General features: G+C 56.3%; 1 protein-coding gene across 2 annotated transcripts; it reads left to right on the forward strand.

The window, feature by feature from the left end:
- The first annotated feature begins 1,228 nt into the window (after positions 1–1,228).
- RSAD2 (radical S-adenosyl methionine domain containing 2) lies at positions 1,229–14,236 on the forward strand. Of its 2 annotated transcripts, XM_036263360.1 has the most exons (6): positions 1,229–2,576; positions 5,742–5,903; positions 7,231–7,460; positions 11,023–11,172; positions 11,709–11,741; positions 12,933–14,236. In XM_036263360.1, the coding sequence occupies exons 1-6, from the start codon at positions 2,222–2,224 to the stop codon at positions 13,095–13,097; spliced, it is 1,095 nt and encodes a 364-aa protein (XP_036119253.1). In that variant the 5' UTR covers positions 1,229–2,221; the 3' UTR covers positions 13,098–14,236. The 2 variants fall into 2 exon arrangements, with proteins under 2 accessions (XP_036119253.1, XP_036119254.1); XM_036263361.1 differs by lacking the exon at positions 5,742–5,903.
- The last annotated feature ends 327 nt before the right edge of the window (positions 14,237–14,563 follow it).

Raw genomic sequence — 14,563 nt, forward strand, 5'->3', positions numbered from 1 at the left:
ATTCCCCGTCAGGGCACCTGCCCGGGGTGTGGGCTCCATCCCCAGTAGGGGGCGTGCAGGAGGCGGCCGATTGATGTTTCTCTCTCACATCGGTGTTTCTATCTCTCTCTCCCTCCCTCTCTCTAAAAAATCAATAAAAATATATTTAGAAAAAAAAATATCATCGGGACAGTTGCCAGCTCTGAGCTCTTTGCCAGAAAGGACGTTGACTTACCGATTTTATGTATATTTTTCACGTATATTAATCTCATACCTGATACAGATGAGGCAGCCAATGAGCACTTGCCGGAGGAAAGAAGGCCTCAGTGAGTGAACAAATGAACGAACAAATGAACGAGTGAAAGAGACTGGCTTGGACCGAACAGACCTGAGAAGTAATAATAGAAAATCGTGACCGTGATGATTAATTACTGAGCAGTGTTGCAAGTGTTTAAATCCTGGTTCAATCCCTTGTGTCCCACGTGACGTGAATCTCTCCAGGGGTAAAGTACAAGCCTCTAAAGTGTGACCTCACGCCTGGTACGCAGGCATCAGCATTTTTTAAAATATGTTTTTATTGATTTTTTTAGAGAGAGGAAGGGAGAGAGAGATAGAAACATCTACGTGAGAGAGAAACATCAATCGGCTGTTTCCCTCACGCCCCCCACTGGGGGTCGAACCCACAACCGGGCATGTGCCCTGACCGGGAATCGAACTGGAACCTCCTAGTCCATGGGACGATGCTCGGTCCACTGAGCCACACCGGCCAGGTGACGTTCCTCATTTCTTACGCTCACCACTACTCTCAGTACTTAATATACATTACATCTGCCTTATGTCATTTAACCCTTAAATTCCCTGCGTGAGGTGGACGCTAATACCCATCCTTCCCAGATATGTAACCAAGGTCAAACAGGTAAAGAAATTTACCCCAAACTAACGTTGGCTGAACTAGGATTCGCACCTGAAAATGTGTTGCTTCAAAAGCCTGCCTGGTTACCCTCTGTGACACCCCTGGTACTGGACTGCAAATGCAACTGATTTGTTTTTCATTTCTTCATACACACGTGATCTATCCAAACAGGGCTTCTGATGAGAATTTAGGTGCTCCTGGCCACAGCAGCAGGGACTTGGCTCACACCGGTCGTTGCATAACAGGTCCCCAGTCACCACACTCCTGACACCCCCCACCCCCCCCGCCGGGCTTTCGGTTTCCTTTCCCAGGAAACAGCCAGAGGTGTGGGCTCCTTGCAGACACATCCGCCGCCACGGCAACAGCACCGCCCTGAGCGCTTCGGGTCCCCTCCGTCTCAACCACTGGTGACCCGAGGACATCCGCGGGTCTGACAGGTGAGCAGCTCTGATCTCACCACCGAGGGAACGATCCAGGGAAACAGAAACGTCCCCGGAGCCCCAGGCTGGTCAGTGGGTCAGTGACGAGCTCGGATTTGGGGCTTCGGAAGCTCAGACACTCGGACTTGGCCCAGGGTCACGGCCTCCTGCAGACCAGGCGGAGCTCCAACAGACCTGAGGCAGGGGGGCGAACGGGAGAAACCCGCAGTGCGAACGCAGCGATGCTCTCTGAGAACACTGTGCAAAAACGTGGCCAGCCACACGCTTGCCAAGTAAGAAGCATCTTAGAAAAGCACTTGCGTTTCCTCGGGTCCGAGGGGTGTGGACATGCCCAGGACTGCAGGGACGCACACCCGTCTCCACCTGGCCCCCCGAGACCCGTGTGGAGCCAAGGGCTCGGGAGGGGCGTGCCTGTGCGTTCTGACTGGCCTGCAGCGGTCAGAGGCTCACGGAGGGATTCTGCTGCCGTCCTTCGGGGTGGCAGGTGGGGGTCATTCTCTCCGCCACTTTCATGGCAAACTTTCGGCCAGTGCCCACCGCAGGGAGGGTGAGAGCGTGGCAGTTTCTGGATGTGATGTCACGCATGGGCAGGGCCACCACAGCAGAGGGACTCCGTATCTGGCTCCATCACCTGCGCTGGCCGTGGACTTCCACCCAGGTTCAAGGCCGCGAGCAAAGCTGAGGCCAGGACAGGCAGCCAGCCCCCAGCCCAGAGTCCTCAGCCTGCAGCCCTGGCCCTGCGCCAACTTTCATTTTCACGGAGAGAAAAATCGAAACTCAAGCTCAGCTGAGAGTTAGCAAGAGAGGTGTGTCTGCCCTCCCCTGGGACCACGTGACTGCACACATATCAGTGAGCGTCCGAGCCGCGGCGCTGCAGACGCCTGACACCATGTGGGTCCTCGTCCCCCAGGCTGTGGCTGGGAAGCTGCTGGGCGCGCTCAGGAAGCCTCTGAGCTCGCTGTGGGCCAGCCTGGCCCCTCTGCTCCTCTGGCTCAGGGCCACCCTCTGGCTGGCAGCAGCCGACCCGGCACAGAGGCAGCCGGCTGGGGGAGAGCCCCGGGGGACCGGGGAGGAGGAGGAGGAGGACGGCAGCGGCGATGGGCCCCTCACCCCCACCAGCGTCAACTACCACTTCACCCGTCAGTGCAACTACAAGTGCGGCTTCTGCTTCCACACGGCCAAGACCTCCTTCGTGCTGCCCCTGGACGAGGCCAAGCGGGGGCTGCGGCTGCTCAAGGACGCCGGTGAGTCCCGGCCCGATGGGGTTCGGCCCCGGGGAGCGGCTGGGGACCCACACGGGCTGGGGGACCTGAGTGCTTCCCACCGCAGGGGACGCCATCCCTGGAGGCAGTGCTGGGCGCGGATGGCCACTGGTGGGCGCCGAGGTCTATTTAAACCACCGAGCCCGGCGCTGGGGAGGAGGCAGGCTGCGAAGGCTCCGGTACTTTCTGGGCCCGTCCAACGCACGGATGGGTCAGGTTTTGCAGAGAGAGAGAAGCACGTCCAGGCAAACACAAGGACTCCCACTCAGAACCGCCACGCTGAGCTTCCACTGCAGCTGGAAAGGCTCTGCTGCCAAGGCCCCCACCCTGAGCCCCCCGAGGATGGGCAGGAGGCAGAGGGAGCACAGCGCGTCCATTCGGGGGCGCCGTCCACTCAGCAGGCTCCCTCACTCCCTGTCACTCTGTCCTCCCAGCGCTGCTCCAAAGGAGCAACAGCGGCAGCATCGTCCACTTTCCCTCCCGTGGTTTAGCTTTTTCCCGGAGGTAGGACAGGCGCACCCGCAGCTGCCCACATCCTGAGGGCGCCCCTGTGACCCCAGCAGGGAAGCAGCTCCCACGTCTGGGAAGACGGCACTGTTCCCGGAGGGCCAGCTCCCTTTGGGCCACTTTCCTCCTCCCCGAGGTCACCACTCGCTCATCCCATAGCTGAGGGACAGGTTGTGCCTCATTTGTACCTGATGCAGCCAAAGTGTGCATTGGGCTGGATCTGACCCATTCTGTCCTCATGGGGTTTGCTCAGTGACCCCCAGCCTCTCGGTTCTGTGGGGTCCAGCTGAGGGTCTCACCCTCGCATGTCAGCTCATGGCCCCTGCTGTCCCCACGGGGAAGCATGCCACCTTGCTAAGATAGATCCGTGATGCGCTAACTCCCCCACCGGCCAGACCCACGTTTGCCAGCCCCGCCTTCGAGGCTTTGGCTAGCTCAGCGTTGCAGTCAGCATGCCCACTCCGAGGCCTGCGTCCCCTCTGCTGTGGGCACATCACGTCCCACCCTGCACCCCAACACCTGCTCCCTCCAGCCTGTGGTCACGCTGTTCTCCCCCTGGAATGCCGCTCACCCTGTGTCTGTTGGTGAGATTCCTGGTCCTCCTCGGGCAGGATGGTCTCCCCCTCCTCTGTGATGCTGTGACCTTTGTCACACACGCGAACTACAGTACGTTTTACACTGTACCTCTGTGTTCGTTTTGTTGTTTTGTTCTGAATACCCGAGTCCCTGAAGAGTTTGAGTTCCCAGGCTGAGTCTCAGGATGTGTGCACCTTCCTGCCCAGCAAGGTGTGCAGAGCACGGCAGGGGCCTGGCATGTTTGGGGACAGATGAACGAATGGATGAGAAGCAGTCTTGTCCTGTGGAAGGAACTTGCCTCCTGATTCCCAGAGACCTGGGCTTGAATTCCACAGGGATAGGATTGATCCAGAGATCCAACTTATCTGAATTTCACTTTGATTGTCTTTACAGTGTAGATAACAATAATAACCCCTGTAGCAGCCTCAGCGTATTTTTCACAAGACACGAGTAAGTGAGTGCGTATGTACCCCGATACAGTAGGACTATTATGAATAGTTGTCATTAACGCCTGCATAGAATGACCTCCCAGCTGGAAGTCAGTAGAAGCGACGCCCATGAAAATGGTTGGGTTTGGTACGGGGAGATTCCCGGCTCAGGAGGAAAAGCTGTCGGGGAGATGATTAAAAATGTACATTCCCATGATCATTTAAATCCATTTCTGTGTAAGTGTACAACCTATCTACAACTAAGACTCACTGCTGTGCTGAAGATACTTGTTTGTCATTTCCGCCTTGGGCTTTCGAGCTGAGCAGGCTGCTGGCCCCGACCCTCCCTGAGCCTGGCTGCTGGGCTGCGCTCAGCCCTCGTGTGTGCACGGGGCTGTGGGTGGGCTGCGCGGGGCCGAGACCCTCACTTCCTGCCCTCCGTGTCCTGCTTCTCCCCTCCTCCCCACTCCGCTCCGGGGACTCTCCAGGGCCCCCGTCAGCACAGCGCCGTCCGCTGGGGATACACGACTTCTGCCCCCAGGCTCTCGGCTGTCTCGCTGGGCCTGCACCTGGGTCCAGAGGGCATTTATAAGCGAGGTCACAGCGCCACGTTCCGCTGCCAGGCACGGTGCCCGGTGGGCATCCCGTCTGCTCCGCAGGTGGATTAACAAAGACGTTCTCGGGGCTCCAGGGCATGTCGTGCCCTCTCTGCTGAGGCACATGGCCCCGGCAGTCCAGCCTCTGGAAGGGAAAGGGATTTCCTTTAAAATGCCTATTTAGCCCGGCCGGTGTGGCTCAGTGGACAGAGCGTCGTCCATGGACAGAGGTCCTGGTCCGATGCCCGATCAGGGCACGTGCCCGGATTGCAGGCTCGATTCCTAGTCGGGGGTGTGCAGGAGGAGCTGATAGATGTTTCTCTCTCTCCCTAAAAAACAGTAAAAACATATTTAAAAACATACAATAGAAGAGCTATGCATAAGAGTGTCACCAGACTTCGGAACAGTACTGTGAACACCTAGAAGACAGTGAGCAAGGCCCTTCCAACCCGGAGCACGAAGCATCTAACACGTTAGGCCAAACTGCTGACCACACGTCTATTTTAAAACATGCAAGTCCTCACTTTAATTCATAGTTCACTTTTTTTTTTCCCAGAAAAGTCCTAAAAGAATTTTCCAAAGGAAGGGAGGAGAGTGGCGAGCAGGTCAGGGCTCCCTGGACCAGAGGGAGATCAGGAAGGATGGACAATGCGTCTCGGGCTGAGTGGCGGAGAACACACATTCTAGATGGTTCTAAATCGGGGGAGGGTGTTCGCTCTGCACGCCTCTGGATTGCCCCATGCGCCCGGGCCTCCAAGCTGCTCCATCCCTGAGTAATGAGAGTCCCTATGTTACAGGGCACCCGTCTTAGTCTAAGGAGGGGACACGTCAGGTGGCGTTTTCCTTGTGAAGGAAACACACGGTTTACACACGGTTGTTCCCATGAAACTCGGTGGCAGGGAATCTGGGCTTCGAGGAGGGGCGGACAAGGAGCGGTTTTCTTTCATGTCTGTGACGTTGAGACAACAGGACTTGGGCCATCGGGAGAAGGGTGGATGTCGTGGCCAGAGGGACAGAGGGGTGTGTGTTCTTCCCCCCAGGCATGGAGAAGATCAACTTCTCGGGCGGAGAGCCTTTCCTGCAGGACCGGGGCCAGTACCTGGGCGAGCTGGTGAGGTTCTGCAAGCGCGACCTGGGGCTGCCCAGCGTGAGCGTGGTCAGCAACGGGAGCCTCGTCCGGGAGCGGTGGTTCGCGAGTTACGGTGAGCTCCCCGCCCTCCCGAGCCCGGGCCTGTGGGGACTGGGAGGGAACCAGACACGCTGCTTCTAATCTCTCCGCAAGCTGTGCGCCGCGTTAAGGATATTTAGTTCTGGGCCCACGTAAACAAGTGTGGACAGGCTGATAAGGGGAACATTAGTGAGCGCGCTCCTGCGCCTGCTCCGGGCCGCAAGCGCCAAGGGCCCCCGGAGGCCTGGCAGGGACCCTGAGCGCACTGGGGTGAGCAAGCCGGCCTTGGTCGTTTGCTGCCAACACTTATTTTTTTTTAATACTTACAGAAATAACTTTTTATTTTTTAATTAGTCTCTTATAAAGTCAGTGGAACAGCTGTTCCCAGTCTCTGGGACCCTGGTCCCTCTCATTTGAGGGCGGCTTTGGGTGGGGCTGTGGAGTTTCCTGGGCCCAGCCCGAGAACGGGGGAGCTCAGACGCCGCCCACTGCAAGGACATGGCTGAGCGGCGGGGACCTCGTGCTGGACACACAGGCGATGGGGACCAGTGTGCGAAGTACAGGACTGTGCTGTCCGTCGGAAGCTGGTGCAGAATAACACTGAAGTAGATGCACTGAAATGACAGCAGACAGAAAGGGAGGTGGGGGTCTAGAGCAGAAGGAAGGAAAGGGGGGCTGGGAGACTCAGGGGGAGCGCGAGGTACCGGAGAGCGATGGAGGAGGCCGAGCGGGGGAGCTTCCCCAGGTCCTCGCTGACCCCCAAGGACCAGCGGCCCGGCTCCCACAGGCTGTGCCACCGGGAGGGGTTTGTTCTCCGCCTCCTGCCAACCTCCCGGGCACCTTGGCTCCCTCAGCACCTAAGGTTCATGCCCTGCACGGAGCAGGGTCTCCACAGACATTGAGATGATGAATCAAGTATAGAGAAGAGGTCAGGAAGCCAAAGAATGTGGCAAAATAGGTCAGTGTTCGACAGAGCAAGTCCAGCCACGTGAGGGGAGGAGGGTGGGTCTGCGGAGGTCCTGGACCCAAGGTGTCCGCCTGACTTGGAAGTTCTGGGCCCTGAGGCCGTCGTGAGCAGAACACCCCGCTGACGTCCGGCGAGTGCCACAACCCGGGCAGGCCACCAGGACCGCCAAGCCCGGGATCTCGGTCATCGCATGGCCGGTGTTCTTCTCAAGGCTATTTGACCCGTGTGCCAAGTATAACACACGTTTTGCGGAGTGTCATGGGTGTGAAAAAAAAGTCGTTTTGAAAAAATTAAAGTATACGTGCAAAGCAGGTATGTTTGGTCACAAAGAGATAAGAAGGGCCTGGGGCCTTGTTCCCGGGATGGAACTCTGAGAGCTGTTATGTCCCCTCAGGCCAGTACTTGGACATTCTCGCCATCTCCTGTGACAGCTTCAACGAGGACGTCAATGTCCTCATCGGCCGAGGCCAAGGGAAGATCAACCACGTGGAGAACCTCCACAAGCTGAGGAGGTGGTGCAGGGATTACCGCGTGGCCTTCAAGGTCAACTCCGTCATCAACCGATTCAACGTGGACGAGGACATGCGGGAACACATCAAAGAGCTGAGCCCCGTCCGCTGGAAGGTGAGGCCGGGGCGGCTTCTGCTGTCCATCATCTTACAAGTTCGGGGGACATGTCTTTGTGAGTTTTCTCTGGGGACTCCAGGCCCCTCCCACATCCAAAAGATGTGCAGATGAGGTGAACCGGTGTGCCGACAATGTCCCCGTCTGTGTGTGTGTGTGCGCACCCCGCAGTGGAAGGTGTCCTGTGTGTGTGTGTGTGTGTGTGTGTGTGTGTGCGCGCGTGCACACCCCGCAATGAAAGGTGTCCTGTTCGGGGGGTTCCTACCTTGCACCCTTAGCAGGCTCTGGCCACCTGCAACCTTGAATTGGAATAAGCCAGTTCAAAAAGAATTATCTTCTTGTTAGTTATCTTTCTTAAACATTGCTTTTTAAAAATTTTTCTTCTTTTATTGATTTTAGAGAGAAAGGAAGGGGGAGAGAGAGAGAGACAGAAACATTGATGAGAGAGAGTATCCATTGACCACCTCCTGGGGGGATCATGCCCAAAACCTGGGAGGTGCCCTGACCGGGAATCGAACCGGCTACCTCTTGGTACATGGGTTGATGCTCAACCACTGAGCCACACCGGCTGGGCGCTTAGACATTTCTTAAATGTTCATTCCAATGTTTACTATGAGAAGTGCTGTGGGCCTTTACTTAGAAGTTGGGAGGTGTTTTTATGACCAGAAATGTGCTGTAGGAACTTCACTCCTATTTGTACCGATGAGCCTGTGGTCCAGCTGGTTTTGTTCCTGGGCTTTGCTTAAAGGTGCGGTTTCTGTGACCTTGGGGATGACATTGAGGACTCACTGTGCCTCTGACATTAAACTAACCCCCACCGCCCCATATCCCATATTCTACGGCACAACAGTGTGGTCTATACCCTCCGTGCTTTCTTTTGAAACGCACACATTCGCGGGAATAGAACGCATGTTTCTGTGCTCACACAGAAACGAAAGGTCAGGAGAAAACTGCTGTAGGGAACCCCAAAACGCTGAGGATGCGGGGAGCTCTGAGCTGCAGCCCCGGCGGGGAGCCGGGTCCGCCGTCTTTCATCCCTTAGACTACTTACATCCCCTCTGCCTCGGTTTCCCCTCCTGAATGGGGACTGACTCCCTTCCGGAATGTTGTGAGGACAACGGCCAGAGGCCTGCCCACTGCTCAGATTCATTCTAGAGAAGACGGCCCAGGCGCCCCCCCGTGTCGATTCCGGAGACGGAGACCACTGCCTACCACTCTGGCTCCTCTATGCATGGATACGTGTTCTTCGTAAACCCTGCTCCTCCACTTTTACTGGATTATGAGGAGATACTGAGGCAAGGCCCTTCCCAAGTTGTAGCAGAATTCACGCCCCGAGACCTATGCTTTGGGGTCAGCCGTGCGGCCGCGGCCTAGGGGTCTTCAGTCGAGCACACGCCATTCGAAGTGTGCCAGCCCCGTGCGGAGGTGCCTTCGAATAATCGCCAGTCCGTGCTCTGCCCCTGGCTGTTCTGCAGAATCAACTCAGAGACCTGTTTGAAGAACAGCTTCTTGGACCTCACCCCGTCCCCACCGCCCTGAAATAGGACCTGGGGCCGGGCGCTGGGCGCGGCCCGACCTGAGCAGGCGAGCACACGGATATGGCCTCTTCACGTGCTGCCCCGGTGACTGTTACTAGGTAACCAGAGTCTGTGCCGGACCCCAGAGTGCATGCAACTGAGGATAAGATGCCGAATTCAATCCCAGCAAGGAGACGAGACGAGAAAACTGTGACGTAAGGCTATGTGTGCTAGGCTAATTCTGCCAGAGTGCCTGGAGGGCTTCCCGTTGGAGGTGGTATTTGGCTAGGCCTTGAAAAATGGGCAGAATGTCCGTGGCCCGGAAGGTGGAAGAAAGTGGTGTCCAGGCCTGAAGACACGGCAAGGAGGAGCCGCTTCCCTGGGCCGCCCGGCCTGCTGACTCGGCACCAGCACTCGGGCAGGAGAGACGCGGCAGAGGCGGGCAGGCTGCTTCCTGAGGCTGCCCTGTGACAGGCGAAGTGGCCTGGGGGAAGCAGGCAACCGCACTTACTTTTTAATTTTTAAATTGAGATATGAACTTCAACTCTGGTTACATCTAAGTAAACAGAGTATCTCCTGGGCCTAGGAGGGACTGAAAAAAAATGTGAAAAAAAGCATAAAGGGGGTGACAGGAGGGGGAGGCTGTGGACCAGTGGGGAGGGACAGCCTGGGGCCAGGGGCTCAGGTCTGAGGTCTCAGTGTCCTCTGGTCGCCTGTCCCTCCACCAGCTCCGTTCCGGTCCCTCCCCCAACGCCTCCTCACTATCCTCTCTTCATCTATAGATACATGTTTTTCCTTCTCTCCAAAGCCTTGGCCACTCGTGGTCCCGCCCCTTCTCCGTGGCGCAGTTAAGAAAGACTCTCTCCTCTGACCTCTCGTCTCCCCCTCTGGCTCCCACCTGCCCGAGTCCCTGGCTCTGCCTTTTCATGGCCCATTTCTGTGGAGAGAGGGCTCTCGGCAGCTGTGTGCAGAGCAGGTCCCTCCCCAGATGGTGGTGCCCACAGGCTGCAGATCGACGTCAGCCGATGCCCCTGGGCCAGATGCCTGTTCTTGTGCCACCGCCACGCGGCTCAGAACCTGGCTTCCCGAGGCTGCCGGGTCCCCGAGGCCAGGGGCTCCCAGGCTCCGTCCACGGAACGCCAGCCCTGAGCTGCCTGGGAGTAGGGACTCTTGTGTATTCATGGGGGGGAGTGCTGTCACCTGTAGGGGACACGTGGGGGCTCATTCCAGCACAGATGAGTCGTGCTTCCTCCCACGATGCTCGTAGCCTCCTGAGGAAGACAGTCAGCAGGGCCAAGAGTGGACGACCGTGTGCCCAGGGGCCACACGGGCGGATGTCACAGGCCTGGGGAGCCCAGGATAGGGGGGCGGGGGTATAGAGTAAGCACAGGAAGCAAACCTTAGGGCACATACAATTACTTCTCAGTGGACGAAACACATTAAATGCTGCGCAGGGTCCCCTCCGAGCCCCACACGAGTGGACTTTGGTCGGCTGTCACTTGTCACCTTGACAGTTCCTGGGACTGAGGTGTCCCTTTGCGGAGGGTGTGTTCCTTACGATGGACTCACACACACACACCCCTGCACACCTGTTTATTTACTTAGAAGAATGTAGAAAAAATGATTAATGGATTTGGAAAACTATCCTTTTATATGAACTGAAAACCCAGTACATTCCAGAGGCCTTAATAAGGATATAACCAAACTCAGCGGGAACGACAGTGTTCTGAAAACATGTCTGTCTGGGTTCGGGGATTGCACACGGTTTGCTTTATTTCTCGAAGTTTTTGTATGGCTCATGCATCCTTCAGTGAGCCTTCGTTCGATTGGCAGTCTAAAAAAATCAGATTATGAGACTAAGTCAAATGTCATCTAGACGCCGTTTTTAAGTCTACATTTTAAGAATATGGGTGCTTCCCAAATGCAGGACGAGCTCCCGTTTCCCCAGAGCCACGCCTTCTAGAATGTTCCTGGGTTTGAATGTCCTCGAGGGGCTGGGCAAGGAGCGTCCGGCAGACAGGGGCCCCTCGCCACTTGTCTTCCAGGTGTTCCAGTGCCTCATCATCGAGGGCGAGAATTCGGGGGACGGTGCCCTGAGGGAGGCGGAGCGCTTCGTCATCAGCAAGGAGGAATTCCAGGAGTTCTTGGACCGCCACAAGGAGGTGTCCTGCTTGGTGCCCGAATGCAACGACAAGGTGTCTGCTGGGCTTCCGACCCCGTCGCCCCGCCACACTGACTCCGGAGAGGGGAATGTCTCGCCCAGGGGCTCCCCAGTGTCCTTCACGGGGTTCCGGTGGACAGAGGGGAGGGGCCGTCTCAGGCGGAGGCCACCATCAGGCCTGGCCTCCCGCGCGGGGCCTGGGAGCCCCTCAGGCAGCCCCTCCCCGCCTGGGCACAGTGGGACCCGAGGGCTGTCGGGAGATGCGCTGCCCCTCGGTGTGATGTGGACACTGAGAAGGGGAGATGGACCCCTGGTGGAACCCCCCTGGGGACATTGGGCAGGGAAGACAGCCTCTCCCCCAGCTAGAAATAGCGGAGTCGCCCGAGGTTCCCTGCCAGCGGTCCCCAGAGCTGTGTGAGGGGAGGGCTCACCTTGGGCGACATACTCAGAGACTCCCAGGCGCTGAGCCCAGACGGGGTAGACACAGGCACGCAAGTGTCCTGGGACCGAAAACGCACTCGGACCGAAAACGCACTCGAACCTGAATTTCTGTTTGTGTCTCCTTTGCAGATGAAAGATTCCTACCTCATTCTGGATGAGTACGTGAGTATCCCCAGTGACCTAGAACACTGTCACTTACCAGTTAACTGAGCCATGGCCCCAGGGCTGTCACCGCGTAAGCGATGAGTCCACACGGGTTCTCGGCCGGCATGTCACAGTCGGCTGCCACTGAGCAGCACTGGGGTGACCCAGCCAAGTTCCGAGCCAAGCCCCCGGCGGCGATACGTGAGCCCCGCCCTTGGGTCTGTACTCGGAGCCAGGCGATGGTGGCCATCTGGCTGTGGGTCCCTGGTGTCTCAGTGCAGGGACACGACACGTAGAGGCCCTCGGCGGGGCCATCCTGGGCTGAGGCGTCCTGGTGACGGCTCCCAGGGCACTCTGGAGGGGAGCCGTGTCACAGGTCTCGGGACCTGCCGTGTCTCAGGTGCTGCAGCTCAGCCTGTCTGACCATCGCGGCTTCAATGACAAGAGGTGTCAGGTCCTCCCCAAAGCCACCGACAGGATCCCTGCCCTTCCTGCCCCCCAAAGGAAGAGGGAACCGCCCTTCTCAAACTGGAAAACGTACCACTTTGCCCGTGTCTTTTTTTGGGGGGCAGGGGAAGGGTCGTCCGGATCCATAAATCTTCATCCATATGTCTAACCCTGAACAAGCCATTCCATTCAAACACCTGTTTTAAGAAATGAGTTCTAACGCGAACCATGACGTCAGTATTTAAGTTGGATTTGCTGTTAAGAAATGCCCGACTGTCCCTCTTAGCGTGTTGTTGTTTTCGAGTGAACCGAAGATACTTTGCCACCATTTCTTTTTTCTCTGGGGACCTCTGGGGGCAGGGGACAAAGCAGCTGTTCAGAATTCAAACAGAATCTATTTGGGGACCCCAAAAGAACCCCCTCAGGCTTCCAGGGTCCTAGCATTCAGGAGATGGGGTCATTTCCCAAAGCCTTCCAGATGGCCACCCCCACCCAGCGCAGGGACACCCGCCTCCGGGGCAGGTCCGCAGCTCTGTCTGTCACGCACTCACCTGAGACCAGGTGTTCACCTGGGTCAAGGTGACCTGGCGGACTGCAGCCACGGTGTCCGAGGAGTTCAGCGTCCTCAGTGTAGCGTCCAGCCCACAGCAAACGTGTGACGAAATGATTGGAATACCAAAAAAAAAAAGGACCGAACCCCAACACTGACTCTTACAGGATACATTGTACAGAAACATCCCATCTCTGTCCTGAATTTTCCAGATGCGCTTCCTGAACTGCAGAAAGGGGCGGAAGGACCCTTCCAAGTCCATCCTGGACGTCGGAGTGGATGAAGCCATCAAGTTCAGTGGCTTTGACGAGAAGGCGTTTCTCACGCGGGGAGGGAAGTACGTGTGGAGCAAGGCCGACCTGAAGCTGGACTGGTAGGGCTGAGCCTGGGGCACACTCCGCCGGCGCGGGGCCTCCGGTGCGGCCCTGGCCTCATGTGCGTCTGTGGGGGCCCAGGTCTGACGCTCTGTGGCACGTGATCCCTGAGGTCCACGGTCCCCAAACACAGAACTCGGAAAACTGAAATTCGTAGGCGATGCAAAACCATTCACTAGCTTATTTTGGTTTGGATTTTTCTGAGCACTGTGTATTGTGATTCCTGCATTGGCATTCGAAGCTTTTTTTTCCCTCTAGTTTGTTCCTTTGATAGTCAATTCTTTTCTGCTAAAGATCGAGATGCCCATTTTCACTTCTGAAAAAAAACATTGGGAAATATCTCTTCTGATCGTTTCTGCTTCCTGTCACTGTTTCCTTCTCTGCTCCTACATCATCGCACTCTGGACCTCCCTCCCACCCAGGAGGCCCGAGAGGGCAGCAGCTGTTTCAGAGGCGAACAGATGATCGTACGAGTCTTCGGCGGTTGCCGACGAGGTGGTCGCCTGCACCAGCGATGCCCTGACCCAGCCCACGCCCAGGCTGACCATGCAAGAATGTGAGATCGCCACCCCCCCACTTCCTCTCCCAAGACTCTCAGCAAAACCAAGACACACTTTTATTTCATGCTGAAGCCGACAAGAGGTCAGGGCCTGGGTGGTCATGCAAACCTGCTGTTCAAGTCTGTCCAGTGGAAACTCCCGCGACAGGGCGAAAGGACACCGACTGCACCTGGTCGTATGTAAATGAAGCTGTGGCACAACGTCCTTTTCTTCAGTTGACGCCGAATCACTTGAAATGAAACAGTGCAGGTCAGGATGCTCAGGTCCAGCACCTTCCTCTGCTAGCACTGAGCAAGCGCTGGGTCAGGGGCCAGAGCCCACTCCTGGTGGGAACATCACATGCCATTTACTTGTGCAACCGAGACAGTATCCCATGGCCTGTAGAATAATAATTTCCGATCATTGTTTCAAGAAAGCAAAATCATGGAAAGATTTTCCCCCGAGCAAAGAGAGAGCTATTTTAATGCGGCTGCCATTCCACGGATGGCCTCTAGGTGCCGTGAGATGTTGCCGGGAGACACAGCTTCCCCCTGGAAATCTACTGTATTTTCAAGACAGGCTGACTTTGAAAGGTTTGTCCTTTGTGGGTTTTTTTTTTTTTTTTTTTCGCAGAAAAGATATTTCTACTTCAAATTTTAAGTCATTATAATTCAACTGAAATATGTTTGTGTTCCGTTGAGTCGTCATACATTTTCCAGAGGACAGTCAGACCACTACTAGCTAATTAACTCACTAACTAAGTAACTAAATAAAACACTTGCTGCGTCAGGGAGCAAGTGAACACCAGGGTTTTTGTGAAAAAGAGAGAGCTAGGTGAATTAGCAAGTTTTTCCTTCTGTAGGTTTTCATAGTTCCTAAGCTGTGATGATGTTACCATAATCAGCATGAGTGCATTTTGCTGATCCTCAC

The sequence above is a fragment of the Molossus molossus genome, unplaced genomic scaffold (assembly GCF_014108415.1).
Source record: "Molossus molossus isolate mMolMol1 unplaced genomic scaffold, mMolMol1.p scaffold_m16_p_15, whole genome shotgun sequence".
Classification (NCBI taxonomy): domain Eukaryota; kingdom Metazoa; phylum Chordata; class Mammalia; order Chiroptera; family Molossidae; genus Molossus; species Molossus molossus.